This window comes from Dipodomys merriami, unplaced genomic scaffold, assembly GCF_024711535.1.
Source record: "Dipodomys merriami isolate MVZ:Mamm:240054 unplaced genomic scaffold, mDipMer1.0.p SCAF_69, whole genome shotgun sequence".
NCBI lineage: Eukaryota > Metazoa > Chordata > Mammalia > Rodentia > Heteromyidae > Dipodomys > Dipodomys merriami.
In genome coordinates, this window is record NW_027206279.1 from 5,402,999 (window position 1) to 5,421,611 (window position 18,613).

The 18,613-nt window shown below is 48.0% G+C and overlaps 1 protein-coding gene across 3 annotated transcripts in view; it reads left to right on the top strand.

Moving 5' to 3' along the window:
• Mapkbp1 (mitogen-activated protein kinase binding protein 1) overlaps nt 1-18,613 on the top strand; it is a 54,769-nt gene that overhangs the window by 21,665 nt on the left and 14,491 nt on the right. For all 3 annotated transcript variants that reach the window (XM_070005855.1, XM_070005857.1, XM_070005856.1), the window contains exons 3-9: nt 5,916-6,007; nt 15,175-15,237; nt 15,378-15,435; nt 16,079-16,249; nt 16,846-16,983; nt 17,164-17,346; nt 17,898-18,058. In XM_070005855.1, the coding sequence (XP_069861956.1) occupies nt 5,916-6,007; nt 15,175-15,237; nt 15,378-15,435; nt 16,079-16,249; nt 16,846-16,983; nt 17,164-17,346; nt 17,898-18,058 (866 nt within the window). The remainder of the gene's footprint in view (nt 1-5,915; nt 6,008-15,174; nt 15,238-15,377; nt 15,436-16,078; nt 16,250-16,845; nt 16,984-17,163; nt 17,347-17,897; nt 18,059-18,613) is intronic.

Genomic DNA, 18,613 nt, shown 5'->3' on the forward strand with positions numbered 1-18,613 from the left:
AGGCAAGCGCTCTACCACTGAGCCACCTTCCCAGCCCTATAGGAGATACTAGTAGACACAATCTTCATAATCAAAAACTCTTTTGGGTCTTTAATAATTTCTAAGAGTATAAAAATATCCTGAGATGATACAGCTTGAGAATCTCTGGGCTTGGGAAAGAAACATTTCAAAATCTCCCTGGCTTAGCCAATAGTTTAGTTCTTGCTCATGCTGCCTATTCATTAGAGGTCAGCACTGGGGCTCTGTGAGGAGCCCATTTCATGCCTGCTGCTATGGAAAAGTGTTATGCTGCAATCGGAAAAGTGTTATGCATTGAGGTTTTAAAAAATGGCATGGTAAGCCAGATGCCAGTGGCTCACATCTGTAATCCTAACCACTCATGAGGCAGAGATCTGAGGATCGCAGTTCAAAGCTAGCCCCTGTAGAAAAGTCCCCCTGAGACTCTTATTTCCAGTTTGCCACTCAAAAACCAAAAGTGGCACTGTGGTTCAAAGTGGTAGAGCCCTAGCCTTGAGAAAAGAGCTCAGGGACATCACCCAGGCCCTGAGTTCAAACCCCATGACCAAAAAAAAAAAAAAAAAAGCAACAAGGTAGAGAATGATATGAATGTGTAGCTTTATAAACAAATGAAAAATCTAAATCAAATAAAAACACATATTCTTGGACTCTTCAAATGTGTTCCCCCACATTACTGTGTCAAATGAGTTTTTAAAAAAAAATGTTTGAGGAGAGAAAGAGACAGTGAGAGATCAGGGATGTGAGTAACAGAAGTTTGCTGTGCATAAGGTCCTGAGCCCGAAGTGCATCCTTGGCCCTATCTCCTCCCTTTTTAGCATTGATTGTGTAATGTTTACGATTTACAGTTAGACTATCTGGGGTAACAGTGAGCAGTCAGGTACCCACCATCATCTTGACCTGTGCCATGAAGCTTCCTTTGTGTTTGTCCTCTGCTGGACATGACCATTCAGTTTTAGATACTTGATGGAAAGCAATTATATTGACCTGAAATACCCCTAGTTTTCCTGAGCTTACTCATGTCTGATCTTTCACTGTTCCCAAAGCCTCTGCCAGGTGTCCATTTATTCATCAGATGAGTATCAAGGGCTCATTGTGTGCCAGGCTAAAGTGCTAGGGATACATGGGGATTTGACCTAGGTCCTATCCTCAGGGAGCCCACCTTCTGATGGGGAGGAGAAAACATACCTGGACAGAGATAAAAGTAATGTCACTACTGCTTCTGTGTCCTAGGAAGACAAGTACATTGGGCAAGTAGAGAAAATGAAGGCAATAAAGCCAATCTGGAAAGTCCTCTCAGAGGAGGAGACTTTTGAGCTAAGACCTGAGTGGATTAGCTCTGTGAATAGCTAAGGGAAGAATTGTTAGTCCGGAAAAGCAGTGTATGCAAAAGGCTATGCTAGAGACTGCTGAAGTTGTTGGAGGTTTTCAGGTGCCTAGAGCAGGGAGAGAGTATAGAGAAAGAGGTCAGAGGCTAGGTACTGGTGGCTCATGCCTATAATCCTAGCTACTCTGGAGGCTGAGATCTGAGGATCACAGTTCAAAGCCATCTTGGGAAGGAATGTCTGTAAGACTCGGGTTTTTTTTTGTTTTTTGTTTTGTTTTGTTTTTTGTTTTTGTCATGGGCTTGAACTATGGGCTGGGGGGCTGTCCCTCAGCTCTTCAACTCAAGGCAAGTAAGTGCTCTACCACTTGAGCCACAGTGCCACTTGTGGGTTTCTGGTGGTTTATTGGAGATAAGATGGCTTTTCCTGCCCAGGTTGGCTTTGAACTGCGATCCTCAGATCTCAGCCTCCTGAGTAGCTAGAATTACAGGCTTGAGCCACTGATACCCGGCTCTGCAAGACTCATCTCCAATAAACCACCAGAAAACCAGAAGTGGCACTGTGGCTCAAGTGGTAGAGCTAGCCTTGAGCTGAAGAGCTGAGGGACAGCACCCAGGCCCAAAGTTCAAGCCCTATGACCGATGCAAAAAACAAAACAAAAAACAAAAGAGGTCAGAGAGGTTGCCAGAGGCTTGATGATTTAGACCCTTGTAAATCTGGGTCAAGTATTTGGACTTGAACTTAAGGGAGATGGGAAGCCAGTGGAGGGGGAGTTCAAGCAGAATAATGTAATGATTCCCCTTAAGCTTTAGAGAAATTGCTTTGACCTACATGTTGAGGAAAGACAGCAGGGACAAAGCCTGAACCAGAGAGTTACAGTCATACTCCAATGAGAGATGACAGTGCTTGGAAACTCACTGGTGCGCTGGCCTGCATTTATAGACTCTCTGACAGGAAGAAAAGCCTGTGTTGATTTCCACCATTGTGAGTTCTAGGCTGCTGGTGTCCTGCCACTGAATGTGCATGTCAGGGTTTACAAAGCCACCTCCTAGACGCCATTCGTGTCCTGGGTATTCTCAGTGTGTGGTGCTTCGAGGGCGTCCAGGCTTGTCTCCATGGGTAGGTTCTTTACTACCTATTGGGAAAGAGACCGGAAGGATACGTGGAGAGGGAGAGAATTTTCTCAGTGTGTAAAGCCCATTGTATTGGAGTCTTACAAACATAAGCCTAGATACCCGAGACTTCACAGGAGCGCTGGACTCTTAGGTCCTTTGAAAGTAGAGTTCAGTCCCAAACTTCCCTGCAAACAGGAAGCTGGTTTGAGTTAAGAACATAAAAACCAACTGATGCCCCCTGAATGTTTTTCCCTGCTCCTCCCCCTCCATAGAGCCAAAGGAAACTCCTTTTTTCCCCCTTGGATTGCTGCTCTAGAAAGCCAGAAAAAGCAAAAACCCATGCTTTGAAAATAAGCCAAGTTTTGAGCTCAGGCAAACTCTTTGCCTGTAGTGTTTTCCTAGTCAGGAAGCGTGTTCTGTGCGGGCCTAGGAGGACAGTGGCAGAAGAATACAAAGAACACAAAGGTGCCACAAGCAGAGCCAGTAATCCAAGCCTGGCAGGACCCAAGGGTCTGTAGCTGCCTTCCCAAACTAGACCTTCAGCTAGCTCGTCTACAGCCATAGGATCGATAAAGTGAGCCTTGACCAGAATTTTCTTTTAATGATATAGAATACAAGAGTATCTTGAAGTATATAAAGTAAGAAAAGTACTATTTTAGGAAATGTTTCAGTTTGATGTACATGTATGTACCCATGGGTCAATGGGTCATCGTTAAAAAAAGTTATACAGCCAGGTGCTGGTGGCTCACGCCTATAATGGCCAGCTACTCAGGAGGCTGAGATCTGAGGATCAAGGTTCAAAGCCAGCCCAGGCAGGAAAAGCTATGAGACTCTTATCTCCAATAAACCACTCAGAAAACTGGAAGTGGTGCTGTGGCTCAAGTGGCAGAGCGCTTGCCTTGAGCTGAAGAGCTGAGGGACAGTGCCCAGGCCCAGAGTTCAGGCCCCACGACCGACAAAAATAAAAAAAAGTTACACACTAGCCCGGTGTCAGTGGCTCTCGCCTGTAATCCTAGCTACTTAGGAGGCTGAGATCTGAGGATCCTGGTTCAAAGCCAGCCCGGGCAGGAACATCCAGAAAACCAGAAGTGGCACTATGGCTAAAGTGGTAGAGCCCTCATCTTGAGCTGAAGAGCTCAGGGACAGTGCCCAGGCCCAGAGTGCAAGACCCACAACTGACAAAAACAACAACAACAACTAAGCACTGAACCTTAAAATCTGAGTAAATCACATCTTCCTGCCCTAGATTGCTGTTGGAAAATGCAGGCTAGCTTTACAATTCATTCTCAATAGCATTGGATCCTTTACCCACAAAACACCTACCTAGACTCCTTCAGAGGACATGACAGCTAAGAACCAGCAGCGTTGGTCTGGTTCTTTGGGATCAACACGGAAGCATAGGGAGGTAAGGGATCCGTGAAAACATGAACCCAAATGATTTGCCTTAGCCAGAGCAGTGTGAAGAGAGTAGAACTACACAGTCTTTCAGCTCAGTGCATCTGGTTGGGTGACCTCTGCCATCCCTGTGGATTGTGCCAGCCAGGCCTTCTTTTTCCTCGTCTCTTCAATAGACAGTAGGTATGGTAGTAAAATCCTGAGTCCCTTTCCCTCTGGGATAATTAGAGACATGGAAGATTAATATCACCTCTAGACTTCCCAGGAGGATTTTATGCTCTCCAGTCAGTGCCGTGTGACTGTATGCCAGGCTTGTTGTGCCTGAGACTCAAAGGTGGCAGGAGGCACAGGTCAGATCAGGCACTAAGGGTGTCTCTAGAGTGGTTTAACTCACATTAGTTGAGTGTCTTGGCTAAGCCAAGGGTAATTGGAAAATTTGGTGTTTGCCTCATGCTGTGAGTTGGTGCGTCGTGCCTAACCTGCTTCTACCTATGAGCAGTCTCACCAGAATTCCTGGCTAGTAGCCCAAAAGACACCAAGACTCTTGGGGACCTTCTTAGGGGGCAGGCTCTGTTGTGTCATCTTGTGGGCATATTTTGATGTTTGGTTACCACAAGGCATTTCTCTCCAATCTAATTCAAACTAAAATGGCCCATGGACATAAGAATTTAATCCACTGTTCTATAAATGCACCCACTTCCCCCTTTGGGAAAATCAATTAGTATAATTATCTTAATTGGTTCTGGGCTTCCCTTTCTAGAAAACGGCCTGTGCTAGGAGATTTCATCCTGACACAAGTGTCGACATCACTTACTCATTTCTGACTCACATTGCTTTTTTTTTGGTCATGGAGCTTGAACTCTGGGCCTGGGCGCTGTCCCTCAGCTCTTCAGCTCAATGTGAGCACTTCACCACTTGAGCCACAATGCCTCTTCTGGTTTTCTGGTGGTTTGTTGGAGATAAGAGTCTCATGGACTTTTCCTGCCTGGGCTGGCTTTGAACTGCAATCCTCAGATCTCAGCCTCCTGAGTAGCTAGGCTTACAGGGCCACCAGTGCCATCTCACATTGCCTTCTTAGGGCTGAGGATTCCCCAGAGACAAAGTTTTTTTTAGCAGATCACAGTCTGGCCTGTGTACTTGGCCATTCTACATTCAGAAGCTCTGTTCTCTGAGTCAAAGAAGAGCAAGGACCTCCCTGAGTATGGTGGGTAGAGGAAGTGCAGATGACCAGCCAGGTGTGAGCAGAGCGTGAGGTGAAGTGACAAGCAGGGTACAGGACACTCCAGACCTCACATGGGGTCTCTGAGTGGAAAGACCCATGAACTAATTTGAAGTGAGTTCACTGTGGGTCATGTGGCTGCAGACTGTGGAGGGAAAATGCTGATTATGAGAGCGATGGCTCATATCTCAGGATCTCAGAGCACTTTTTGCTTTCATCTCTGTGGGAGTTGTGGCTTAATAATAATAATTAGAGTACTCTGAGCATCTATGATTTGCAAAACAGAGCATTAAGCTTTGTTTCTGCCTCTTAGGCTCTCAGTCTATGATCTGGCAGGTTCTGGGTGGTGGAGTCCTCTGATAGAGGGGAAAAGCATGCTGGAATGCAAAGGTCAGGAATACTATGAGTCGCCTAATTGATACCTAACATTCTTTTGGCTCCTGGTAGATCACAATGTCCTTTTCTTTGCAAAGACCCGTGACCTCTCCTGAACTCATAGGGCCCAGAGTCCTGTCTAGGGACCCAGTACTCCAGTGTAAACATGGTGCCTTCCCAGGTTGGAGGGATGCCTGCTCCTCTGTGGCCTGAGCTGTGCTTTAACCAGTTGGTTATCTTTTCCATGGTCCCAGCAGACCGAGCCTAGTTAAATACAAGTGATGCACCTTACTGGCATTTTCCGTAAGATCAAGAGGCTGTGGCCCTAACAGAGCCTGAAGGAGTTGCAGCCCCCTCTCCTGAAGCTGAGGCATGGAGAAGCTAATGCTGCAGAGGATGCCCGGGTGTCTGCAGCACCTCACTCGCAAGCCACACTGTCTATAATGACATTCCTTTGTCTTCCTCTCACAGGTGACCTTGGAGAAGGTTCTGGGAATCACCGTGTCTGGAGGCAGAGGACTTGCCTGTGACCCCCGATCAGGTTTAGTTGCCTACCCAGCTGGGTAAGTATTGAAGAACAGATCTTGTTGTGTGGGAGTTTCATAGACATACCAGATCAGTCAGGGTGTGCATGGGGTTTCATGACATCTTCTGGAGCTCTCTCCGAGTTCATGTTTTGGTGCCAGGCTAGGTGAAGGCTCTTCATTATCTTTGTTATCATCCTATCCTGCTTTTTAGCCATTCCCTAGGTCCTGCTCACCTATACATACTCCATATTACAGAAACATCTTTAGCAACTATTTCATCTTCAGCAACTATTTTCTAATTGTTTTTAGAAACAGCTTTATCATGATGTGATTCTGTACATCTGAAATACCCAGTTCAGGGCTGTGTACCTAGCTCAGTGGTACTATAGTATTCTCAGGCCAGGATTTTGACTCCTAGCAGCCTAGTAAACAAATACCCAATTCAATAGGTTTTAGTATTTTCACAGGGTGCCATCACCACAGTCAGTTTCAGAGCATTTTTATCGTCTTGTCCTAGAAGGAAACTGCATGTAGTAGGTACAGTGGTGTGTATGGGTAGTTCCGGCTGCTCTGATATATGAAGACAGAGGATTGCTTGAGCCTAGGTGGTCAGCCCTGGGCAGCCTAGCAGTGACTCTGTCAGAAACAAAAATAAGAAAAAAACCCAAAACTCTATATCCACTGACATCATTCTCCAGCCCTCTTCCCTGGAACCCCAAGTCATAGGAAACACTTCTTCACGTTCCAGCTCCATAGATTTGTCTGTTCTGGGTATGTCATATAAATGGAATCCTAGAACATTTGGCTTTTTGTGCCCGGCTTCTTTCACTTAGCCTTATGTTTTCAAAGTTCCTTCATGTTGTAGCATATGTCAGCACTCCATTCCTTTCTATGGCTGAATGATGCTCCATTTTGTAGATAAACTACATTGTATCTATTCTGTGGACATTTGGCTTCTTTCAACTTTTTAGCTGCTGTGGATAATGCTGATGTGATGGTGTCCCTGGCTTGAGTCACCTGGGAGGTGTCGGTTGTGATGTCCCTTGGGACAGATGCTGGCGTTCTTTCCCTGCTGCCTTTCCATCCGCCAGCTGTAGCTTCTTACATTTCCACAGAAGCGTACCTTCAGGAGCGGCTCCCACCTCTAGTTCTTCCTGGGAGCCTCTGTCTCTTGCTGGTGCAGGAACATGAAAATGAGAAGGGCCGCAGCTCTGCTTTCCTTGCCCAGCCACCAGCCTGGGGATGTCTACTTCCCTGGCATGATAGCTTAGCAACTTTTCAGTCTCACATTTTCTTAGTTTCACCTTCTCACTACAAGAAGACCGAAACTACCTTTATTGAGTACTTATTTCATGCCAGATGCTTTTAAAACACTTGACATGAGCTGTAGTACTCAGCATAATCATGGGAGGTTAGTCCTTTGCTGCCTCTATACATTGAGAAGTAAGTAGATTGAAGGAGGCGATGCAGTTTGTTCAAATTGGGATAACTGGTGTGAGTTCTGGGGTCTAGTCCTATAGCCTGGCTGCACATAGCATGGGGTAGGGAAGACCAGACTTTCCGGTTATTTTTCAAGCTGCTCTTCCTCTAAGCTGTTTACTTGCCATTCAAAGAAGAGCCTAGTTGATGGGCAGCTCCTTGTTCCCAGGAGACTTCTGCCCCTGGCTTTGGAGATCCATGTCTCCCCTAAAGAGTCCTGTAGTGTATGGAGTCAGTAGGTGGGGTGTTGTGGGAGATGCTGTGGCTGGGCCTGGCAGAGGCAAGTCTGGCCTCCCTCCTCCTCTCCTACAGGCCTCTGCTGTTGGATAACCCTTGCTGCCTGCCTCAGGGGAATTCCACCCGTTCCTGCCTCTGCTTGGAAAAGCCAGGTTCCTTCTTGTTGGAGGTGGGGCTGAGGCTAGACCTAGAGTGGGCAGGAAAGGCCTGGGGCGCTGCTCTGTGCGTGTGCTTGCTGAGCTCTGCGTCCCCACCCTGGAGCCCAGTTGCCTTGCTCTTGTCCACATTCCCTGGGCCTCACGCCCAGAGCCTTTAAGAGCAGCATGTGCTTTATGTTTTGGGGCAGGTTCTAGCCCTGTGCGGGCACCTGGGTGTTCCAGTCCTCCAGGTCGTGTCTGGGATTTACCTGGTGTAACCTCCAGAAAGTTTCCTGAATGTACTTCCTGGGCCATCCCTGGACAGTACTCCTGGTCAGTTTGAATTCAGGCCTTTGGATTTCTTAGAACTTCAGTCTCTCTGCAAATGTCCTCTTTCTGGGTGTTTGAGTGGTGCTCTTGCTGAAGCTCCCTGATGTGCTTTTGGGGTAGCTGGGGATCCCCACAGTCTACATGAACGAACCCAAACAGGTTCTTCCCATCCTCTCTTCCTATCTGCTAATCCTAATACACCCTCCACCCCCACTCTTGTTCCTGCTCCTCTCGCTGCGCTGGGAGCCAGCTCAGGTATCCTAGAAACAAGGAGAGAAACAAAACTCAGAAAATGCTCCCAGAGGCTTAGTAGCAAATATCAAACCAAAACAAAGTTTTCCGAGAGGAAACAAGACTGCACAGTGGGCCGAGCAGAGGTAGGCTGGGACTCCAGGCTGAGCATTGTCTCTGGGCAGAGACCCCCCTGGTTTTAGTGGTCCCTGCTTCTCTTCTCCAGCGTTCTCCCTGTGCTCCCACTTTCCCAACAGGAAGCCCACCTCTCAACTGTCACATTTACATCCCTTTGCCACCCTAGTGTAACCATTTAATGAGTCCAAGTCAAAAAAAGAAGCTAGCGCATCAGATATGTTACTAGAAAGCTTAGAGCAGCTGAACAAACTCAGTCCTTGAGTCTGACAAGAGAAGAATTCAGGCAATAAGCAAAATGTAGCAAAGGTGAGAGGAAAGTTTATCAGAAAAGAAATATGGCAGAGAAAGAAAGCATGTGGCTTAGCCATGCCACAGGAAGACAGCGCTGAGCCATTCCTGACACTTGGGCCATCTTTCTTTTTACAGACTGTCCTTGGCTAATAGTAAGAATCAAGGGCTTTTTGATTGGTGGGCTTCTGTTTCCTGTAAGGTTGTGATGCCATAGATTTACTGTTATTTCCCAAGTCTTTTATCCTTACTTTCTTATTCTTTGTAGCCCCTGTCCCCATTTCTTATCAGGCAGGTTTTGGTTTGTCAGCTTATCCTGCCATCTGCCAGCTGTGTAAGCTGCAATTTCCCACCAGCTTTTCTACTAACCCACAACACAGGGACGCCAAGTGGGTCCCAGGCAGCTTCTTGCAGCGCCTACTCTGATGGAGCACCCTTCAGTGAGCTGCGCTTTCCCTAGCTGGGAAAGCTGGCAGCCCTGCTGCCACTGTGGAGCCCGTCCAGTGCCAGAGTGAGCTGGTGAGTGCTCTGAGCCAAGTGCTCTGAGCTGCCTCAGGACCTCTGAGTGGGGAGCCCCCTAGCAAGGAGACCAGGCTTCCCCAGCAGCCTCTTAGTTGCTCTAAGTAGAGAGAAAGGGAAAACTCACTTTTGAGAAGGTCCTCTGTGTACTCAACCTAAGTTGGATTTTACACTGAGACCCTAGCTCCACGCGGGGTCTCCCAGGATGCAGGCACAGGCACAGTCTTCTGACGAGTTCTGGTGAGCTCTGAGCTTCAGGAGCACAGAGCGCCCCTTGCTCCATGAGACAAGCTGGATGGGCTGCACATCAGAGTCCTTGGTGCCTTTCCCATGGCTTCCCGCGTCTCTCACACGCACTGCAGGGCCCTCCTTCTTCCATAACAGTCAGCTCATGACACATGCGTTCCTCTTGTCCAGAAGAGTGGTGAGTAAGCCCAGCAGGGCCACTGCTTCCACAGGCTTAGGCTGCAGGCTGATAGAGCAAACTAGAAGCATGCAAACAAGGAAAGGAGCAAGGTGGTGTCAGAGAGTGGCAAGTATTGGGAAAAATAAAATGGTGATGGGACATAGAGTAAGTGAATAAGGGGGAGCAGAGGGGGCTGCTATAAAATTCGGGGGTCCAGGACTCAGTGATGGGGAAACATTAGAACTAAACTTGAATGACATGGAGGAAGTGGCACGTGAGATTTCACACCAGAGTGTTCCAGATGGAGGAATTGTCAAGTGCAGAGGTCCCAAGGAAAGGAGGAATCACTTTATGTGTTGGAGCTGCTGGTCGGCATACCAGAATGAGGGGGAGGAGGGTGCTCAGATCACCGCTGCTCGTGGAGATTCTCCTTTGAGCAAACAGGAGTCCTATACCACCAGCCACGGAACTCATGGAGTTACTGTTACCCAGTCTGTGAAGTGGCTCAGAACAAAGATGACAGCGGAACTCATGGAAGACCACAAGCCACGCCCCCAGCAAAAGTGTTAGCTGCCTTGTCTCTTGGGATAATTGAAGTTCACAGATTTCCCTCTTTGGAAGTAAATCTGGAGGAGTAGTTTGTGATTCCCCATCGGGATGAGTACAGTTTCAGGAAACTCAGTAGTATCCAGAAAGTCTGGTATAGGACACGGTAGGACTTCCTATTGGAACTGTTGACTATCTGGAAAGTAGTTGCCTCTGACCCTTGTTTAGGGTGTCCTTCAAGAAAATAACATAAGTCAGGCACTGGTAGCTCACGCCTGTAGTCCTATAGGTACTCAGGAGGCTGAGATCTGAGGATCACTGTTCAAAAAGCCAGCCTGGGCAGGAAAGTCTGTGAGACTCTTATCTCCAATAAACCAGTAGAAGATCAGAAGTGGTGCTGTGGCTCAACGATAGAGTGCTGGCCTTGAGCTGAAGAGCTGAGGGACAGTGCCTAAGCCCAGAGTTCAAGCCCACGATCGACCGAAAAAAGAAAAAGAAAATAGCATAAGACACCACGCTGGTTGACTATGCATTGTCTTCAGTTCCCACAGCAGTTCTGTGAGGTAGATAGTACTTCATAGATAAGGAAATGGAGGTTCAGAGGAGTGAAGGAACATGTGCAAGATCACACTGTATTAGCAGAGAGGTCTGGCTGGTTGCTCTTGTTCTTTCTGCCCTGTACTGCTCCGGGGCATCACTCGAGCTATTCCAAATGCCATGATGTGGGAGAACCATGGACTTCCCCTTGGGCCCTAATCCAAGGTCTGCCACTAGGCTGTTCCTCAGCATTCAGCTTTGAGATCCTGTGTCTAGTGACTTACCTTTATTTTTTTTTATTTACTTTATTGTTATTTTAGAGATGATAAACAGCAGACACTTACATACATCAGATAATAAGTACATTTCCTTCTGTACAATGTCATCTGTACCTGTATTCTCTCCCATGCCCTCATTCCCATTTCCACCCATTTCATCAATGTCCAGTGTCCACTGCTGCAATTTTTCACCCTTTTTCCTTGGATTCTGTGCCTTCCTCCAACCCTCCCACAGATGTGCACATGAATACACTGTGTATCAGATAAAGAATACAGAGTCATCAGAAAAAGAAAAAACAAATTAAGAAAAAAGTCCTTTAAGGGCTGGGAAGGTGGCTTAGTGGTAGAGCGCATGCCTTGCATGCCAGAGGCCCTGGGTTCGATTCCTCAGCACCACACAAGAAAAAAGCTGGAATTGGCGCTGTGGCTCAAGTGGTAGAGTGCTAGCCTTGAGCTGAAGAGCTGAGGGACAGCGCCCAGGCCCCATGACTGGACCCCAAAAAACAAACAAACAAAGAAAAAAGTCCTCTGTTTCCATATCTTTGGAGTTCATTTCAGTATGTATATTATTTTATATACATGTGAAGAGGCACTAGGGTATTGTACCTTCGTGATGCTCTCCTAAGACTGCTCTGTTTTGATTTCACTGTGTGTAAGTATCTAGAATCCTGTGTAATTTTTCATGTCCCAGTGCATTTTAGATCTAACTTCTGTGTATGCACTGTTTGTCTCTCTTATCATGTTTGTTTTAGTTTTACCCATTTCCCTGCAAATGACATTATTTTATTCTTTCTAATGGCTGTGTAAAATTCCATTGTATATAGGTACCACATTTTTTTTTTTGATCCACTCATCTAATGAGTGGATCTGGACTGTTTTCATATCTTGTGACTAGTGTGGCAGTGAACATGGCTGTGCAGGTGTCGTTGTCTTTTCCTGGCTCATGATGCTCAGGGTAGATGTCAAGGAGTGGTGTGGCTGGGTCATATGGAAGGTCTATGTTTAGTTTTTTTGTTTTGTTTTGTTTTTGGGTCCGGTCGTAGGGCCTGAACTCTGGGCCTGGGCGCTGTCCCTCAGCTCTTCAGCTCAAGGCTAGCGCTCTACCACTTGAGCCACAGCGCCACTTCCAGCTTTTTTCTTGTGTGGTGCTGAGGAATCGAACCCAGGGCCTCTGGCATGCAAGGCAAGCGCTCTACCACTGAGCCATCTTCCCAGCCCCTTATGTTTAGTTTTTTGAGGAACCTCCAGACTGCTTTTCCTGAGTGTTGTACTAGTTTACATTCCCACCAGCAGAGGAGTAGGGTTCCTGTTCCCCCATTTCCCCACCAGCATTATTTGTTGTTCAAATTCAATATGTTGGGGTGAGATGGAATTTCAGAGTTTTTATTTGCATTTCCTTTATGGCCAGAGCTGATGAGCATTTCCTCGTGTGTTTCTTTGACATTTTTATCTCTTCTGAGAAGTCTCTCCTTAGCTCCCTTGCCCATTTAGTGATTGGTTTATTAGGTTTGGGAGAGGTTAGTTTCTTGAGCTCCTTGTATTTACTGGATATTAGGCCTTTACTGACATATTGCTGGTGATCTTTTCCTAGTTTTTCAGCTATCTTTCTAATTTAGTGACTATGTCCTTAGCTATGTAGAAACTTTTTATTTTGATGTAGTGCCACTTGTCAAGTCTCTCTCCTATCTATTGTGTTACTGGGACTCTATTCAGGAAGTTCCTGCCTATACCTAGAAGTTCTAATGTTTCTGCTACTCTGTTTCAGAGTTTTGGGTCTAAGTTCAGGTTTTGATCCCCATTGATTGATATTAGTGCATGATGACAAGCAGGGGTCTACTTATAGTTTTCTGCATGTGGGTGCCATTTTCCCAGCACCAGTTATTGAAGAGGCTATGTTTTTTCCACTGTATGTCTTTGGCTCCTTTTTTCAAATATCAGATGACTGTAAATATGTGATTTTATTTCTGGGTCTTCTAATCTATTCCATTGATCTTTAGGTCTATTTTTGTGCCAGTATCAAGCTGTTTGAAATCTGGTATTGTGATACCACCCACATTGCTTTTTTTTTTTTTTTTTGCTAGTCCTGGGGCTTGAACTCACTGTCGCTGAGCTGCTCAATGCTAGCACTCTACCACTTGAGCCACAGCACCACTTGTGGCTTTTTCTGTGTATGTGGTACCAAGGAATTGAACCCAGGGCTTCAGGCATGCTAGGCAAGCACTCTATCACTGAGCCACCTTCCCAGCCCCCCCACCTTTTTTTTTTTTTTTTATTTTGCCTAGAATTGCTTTGGTATTCTAAGTCTTTCATTGTTCCATATGAATTTTTGGGTCCTTTAGCTATAAGATCATGTCATCTGCAAATAGGGATAGTTTGATTTCTTCTTACCTCTTTGCTGTGGCTAAGAATTCCAGATCTATATTGAAGAGAGGTGGAGAAAGTGGGCATCCTTTCCTTGCTCCTGAGTTTAGGGGAAATGATTTTAGTTTTCTCCTAGTATGATGTAGGCTGTTGGTCTGTCATATATAGTAAGAAATGTTCCTTTTATTCCTAGTTTCTCCAAAGCATTTCACATGAATGGATGTTGTATTTTGTCGAAGGCTTTTTTTCTCATCTATTGAAATGATTATTGGTTTTTGTCCTTGGCTCTAGTGAATTGCATTTATTGATTTGCATGTGTTAAACCAGCCTTGTATATGTGAGATGAAGCCTAATTGGTCATAATGTATGATTTTAAAATTTGTTTCTGGATTCTGTTGGTTGTTTTATTGAAGAGCTTTGCAGATGTGTTCATCAGAGAAATTGGTCTATTGTTCTCTCTTTTTTTTTTTTGGCTGGATCCTTACTTGGTTTTGGGATGAGTGTGATGACTTACCATTTTATTCACCCTTCATAGGCATGTATTGAGTGTCTGTCTAGAGCCTGGGAGCTTAACAGTAAACAGAATAAACAAAAACACCATTTTCACAAAGCTGGCAATCGATGCATGAAGTAAATTATATAGAATGTTACACGTTGAGATGTACTTTGGACAAAGTACAAACAGCATTGGTGAAGGGCAGTAGGGTCTGCGGGAGTGGGTCATAATGCTACATAAGGCTAGAGGGATGGCTGTGCCATAGTCACCCTCTAATTTTACTTAGTCTGAAAGGAAAAGTCTAAAGGCACCAGGTCTCAGAGGCCTAGCTCATCATGGTGGCAGCAGGCCTGGGCCTGTGCAAGAAGGGGGTGTGGAGGCCCGGCCTTCCCCTAGGGACGGAGGCCTCTTCTTCTTGTACAAGAGTGTACCGTCTCTGTACCCCTGGGCTCTGACTTCCCTGACTCAGCTCAGCCCAGCCCTCATGGTGGAGAGGGCTTGGTCCACTCTGCCTGGCAGGGACATGGAGGTAGAGGGCCAGTGACTGATGTCAGCTGTGCCCCACCCTCCGCTCCCTAGCTGACTGAGGAACTTGCTGGAAGCTCACCAGGAAACACGAGGAGACTCCTGGGTGGTTTTGAGAACAGGCCCTCATGTTCTCTTGGGAAGACCTCTACCAGATGGGCACGCAGACCCCATTCTACCCTCATGTGGCATCCGCAGTGGGGAAAGAGAGACTGTAGGGTGGTCTCTTGCTCTCTGACTTTCTCTGTGTTGGAAGGTCTCCAAATCTGAATAAGTAGGAGCACCGTCTCTCCCTCCTCCCTCAACCTAATGGTCTTCCTGTGTTCTCACCCTGCACACAGCCTCCCTTGCTCTTCTTCATCCCTTAGCGCAGGGGAGGATGGGGGAGCTCCTGGCCAAGTCACACTTCCTCTTCCCTGGTGCATCTTCTCCTGGGCATGTGAGGCCTGTGTCCCTGCTGCCTTTCCTGGGCATGACCCAAGACAGGGCTGTGCTCATGGGTGTGGTGGCACAGTCTTCTAGTCTCCTGCTGGAACTTTTGTGCTCTTGAAGCTGCAGATAGGCCATTGTAGGTGAGGAGGGAAGAGCAGAGCCTCGCTGAGCTGATTGTCCATGCTCCTTCTCCTGGGTAGGCTGGGAAGTCTTGGGGGAGCCATAGTTTGGGGCTTACTTAGAGTTTTGTCTCACCTCCTCAGGTGTGTGGTTGTGCTGTTCAACCCCCGGAAGCACAAGCAGCACCACATCCTCAACAGTTCCAGGTAGGAGGCAGTGGGAGGGCGCTGGCCCGGGGTCTCCAGAGAAGTGCCACGGTGCCCCTGGCGTCTGCCAGCCTCGCCTTTGCAGAGGCCGGGGCTGGGATGCCCACCAGTGCTCATCTAAGCCTGCCCGTCTCTTTCAGGAAAACCATCACTGCCCTTGCCTTCTCCCCTGATGGCAAGTACTTGGTCACTGGAGAGGTGAGTGAGGAAGAGGATGGCCTGCCCACAGCAGAAGGCCACTGCCCAGGCCATACTGCCATATAGCTGTCACTTTGACCTTCTGAATTAATGCCAAAGCCAGGTTTTGCTGTCCCTAGAAGTGTATACCAGGATCATCTGAGGGCTTGCTAACGTACACATTGCTGGGTCTGCCCCAAAGCTGTCTGTTCTCTGGGTTCTGAGTTCCCGGGTTCCACTTACCATGAAGGTGAAAGAAACACTGAAAACAGCCCTCATCCCTGGGCCCTACTGGGCCCACGAGGAACTCCCCTGCCCTCGCCATCTCTCAGGAAGGCATTTGAGAGGCAGAGGTAGACCTGAGTGGTAGCAGATTCTAGAATCTAAAGAATAAATCTCTAGATTGATTCAAGGAGTTTTGACCAAGCAGAAGTATGAACCCCCACTCAGAGACAAAATTGGGTCCCCTATCTTCCTAACCCCCTTGTATTTATATGTCCTCTGTACCTTTCTCATATTTGGTCCCCTGCTCTTGGCTGTTAGCTGGGAGGGAGGTGGGCAGTAGAGGAGGGTGTCCTGTGGCTGAGAAGGTGAGGCCCTCTGGAAGGCTAAGGAGGCAGCACGCCTCCCTGCAGTCCTCACTCCTGCTTCTCGCCCCCTTCAGAGTGGGCACATGCCTGCCGTGCGGGTTTGGGACGTGGCTGAGCACAGCCAGGTGGCGGAGCTGCAGGAGCATAAGTATGGTGTGGCTTGTGTGGCCTTCTCCCCCAGCGCCAAGTATATTGTGTCCGTGGGCTACCAGCACGACATGATTGTCAACGTTTGGGCCTGGAAGGTGAGTGGACTATGCAGGAGGCAGTCTGGGAGTGGCGTGGGGATCAGTGAGGACTCAGGAAGCTGCTGACCTGAGCTGCTTCACCCCACCCAGCTGGTCTTCAGATTGTTGTAGAAAATTACCTGAGACAGAAAAAGAGCACCCATGTGCATGGAGCTAGCAGGGCTAGCTTATGCCTTCAAGTACTCCTGAGGAAATTGTCCCCCCCCCCCCAAAAAAAAAAAAGCTCCTGCACACCCCACTTTTTCAGAGTGGCAAATCCTGAAATAAAAGTTTTTAGTTGGGCATTCATGGCTTACATCTACAGTCCTAGTTATTCAGGTGGCTGAGATCTGAGGATTCAGGCCAGGCAGGAAAGTCCGTGAGACTCTTACCTCCTATTGACCACCAGAAAATCAGAAGTGGTGCTGTGGCTCAAAGTGGTAGAGCACTCACCTTGAGCAAAAGAGCTCAGGGACAGTGCCCATGACAAACAAAAAAACAAAAACAACACTTTTTAAGTAGAAATTGTTTCTAGCTCTCGTCTGTTCTCAGAACCTCCTCCTTCTTAGCCCCAAGAGACACAGCCTTGATTCATTCTTTGAATTTCCCTCCAGAAAAACATTGTGGTGGCCTCCAACAAAGTGTCTAGTCGAGTGACAGCAGTGTCCTTTTCTGAAGATTGCAGCTACTTTGTCACTGCAGGCAACCGCCACATCAAGTTCTGGTACCTGGACGACAGTAAGACCTCCAAGGTGAGGGGCTGAGGTGCTCAGCCTGCACTGAGCCCACTCGGCTCCAGCTGGGCCTCTTCTGCTGGCTCACAGTGGTCTTAAGGAACAAGGGCTTGCTGCTTGCCGTGTTCGTGCTAGTGCCTCATCTGCAGGGACAGGGTCTGAGGTGGATGGCCGGACAACCGTACTGTGTCTCCACAGGTGAATGCTACTGTGCCCTTGCTGGGCCGCTCCGGGCTCCTGGGGGAGCTGCGGAACAACTTGTTCACGGACGTAGCCTGTGGTCGAGGGAAGAAGGCAGACAGCACATTCTGCATCACATCCTCAGGGCTGCTGTGCGAGTTCAGTGACCGCAGGCTCCTGGACAAGTGGGTGGAGTTGAGGGTCAGTACCTCTGTTCCTGGGAAAGGCTCACCAGGTCTCAGCTCAGCATTGGCATTGTGCATGCGGGAGGGGACCCCAGGAAAAGGAAGCCTGGGGTGCTAGCCCTGGTGACCTGCCCTGGTGACCTGCCTCCTCTTGCTCTCTCTCTCTCTTTCTCTCTCTGTGTCTCTTCCCCTGCTTTCCTCCTCTGCTCAGAATACAGACAGCTTCACAGTAAGTGCTGCTAGACCTTCCTCTCTCCCACAGGCTATTTCTTTCTCTTTGCTGTTTTTTTCTAAAACTCCATCCTCTGTGCCTTAGAAAGGTGCCTGATTTCTAGCCCCCAACTGTGCAGGACTGTGGTCCCTCGGGTCCCTACGGCTGGAGGGAGGGCGGGCATTTCTGATGACAGTGAGGGGCTCGGGACAGAGCAGCTGGGCTGCTTCTCCCTCACTCCGGTCTTGGCCAGACTCTCCTCTTGCAAGTGACTGTGACTTGCGGAGGGGTGGGGAAGAGGAGATGAGACCCAGTGGGCAGATGGCCCTTACTGACCTGAGCCACTCTGTCCACAGACTACAGTGGCGCACTGCATCTCTGTGAGCCAGGACTACATCTTCTGCGGCTGTGCTGATGGCACTGTGCGCCTCTTCAACCCTGCTAACCTGCACTTCCTCAGCACCCTGCCCAGACCCCATGCACTGGGCACAGACATTGCCAGCATCACTGAGGCCAGGTGAGCGTGTGGGCTGCAGCCTCCGTTTGGAGCCTCACTCTGTCCAGCCTTGTTTGTCCATGCTTTGTGGAATCAACATGTATCAGAGGCCAAAGATTACCAGAAACAAGCACTCTTGGCTTCTTGGTACTTAAATTGGAACCAAGGAGACTGCATGCAAGGACCATGAATATCTTGGCAAGGGATTCTAGGAGGAGCTTCTGACAGGGCTTGTTCTTCCTTTCCTTTCCCTTTCTTTCCCCTCTCCTGTCCTGTCCTGTCCTGTCCTTTCCTTTCCTCTCTTCTCTCCTTTCTTCCCCCCTCCTCCCTGCCTCCCTCTCTCTCTCCCTTTCCTTCCTTCCTTCCTTCCTTCCTTCCTTCCTTCCTTCCTTCCTTCCTTCCTTCCTTCCTTCCTTTCTTTCCTTCTTTCTTTCTTTCCTTTCTCTTATAAGAATTCTTGAGGGCTGGGAAGGTGGCTCAGTGGTAGAGCACTCGTCTTGCATGCTCAAGGCCCTGGGTTCAATTCCTCAGCACCACATAAGCAAAAAGAAAAAAGCCGGAAGTGGCGCTGTGGCT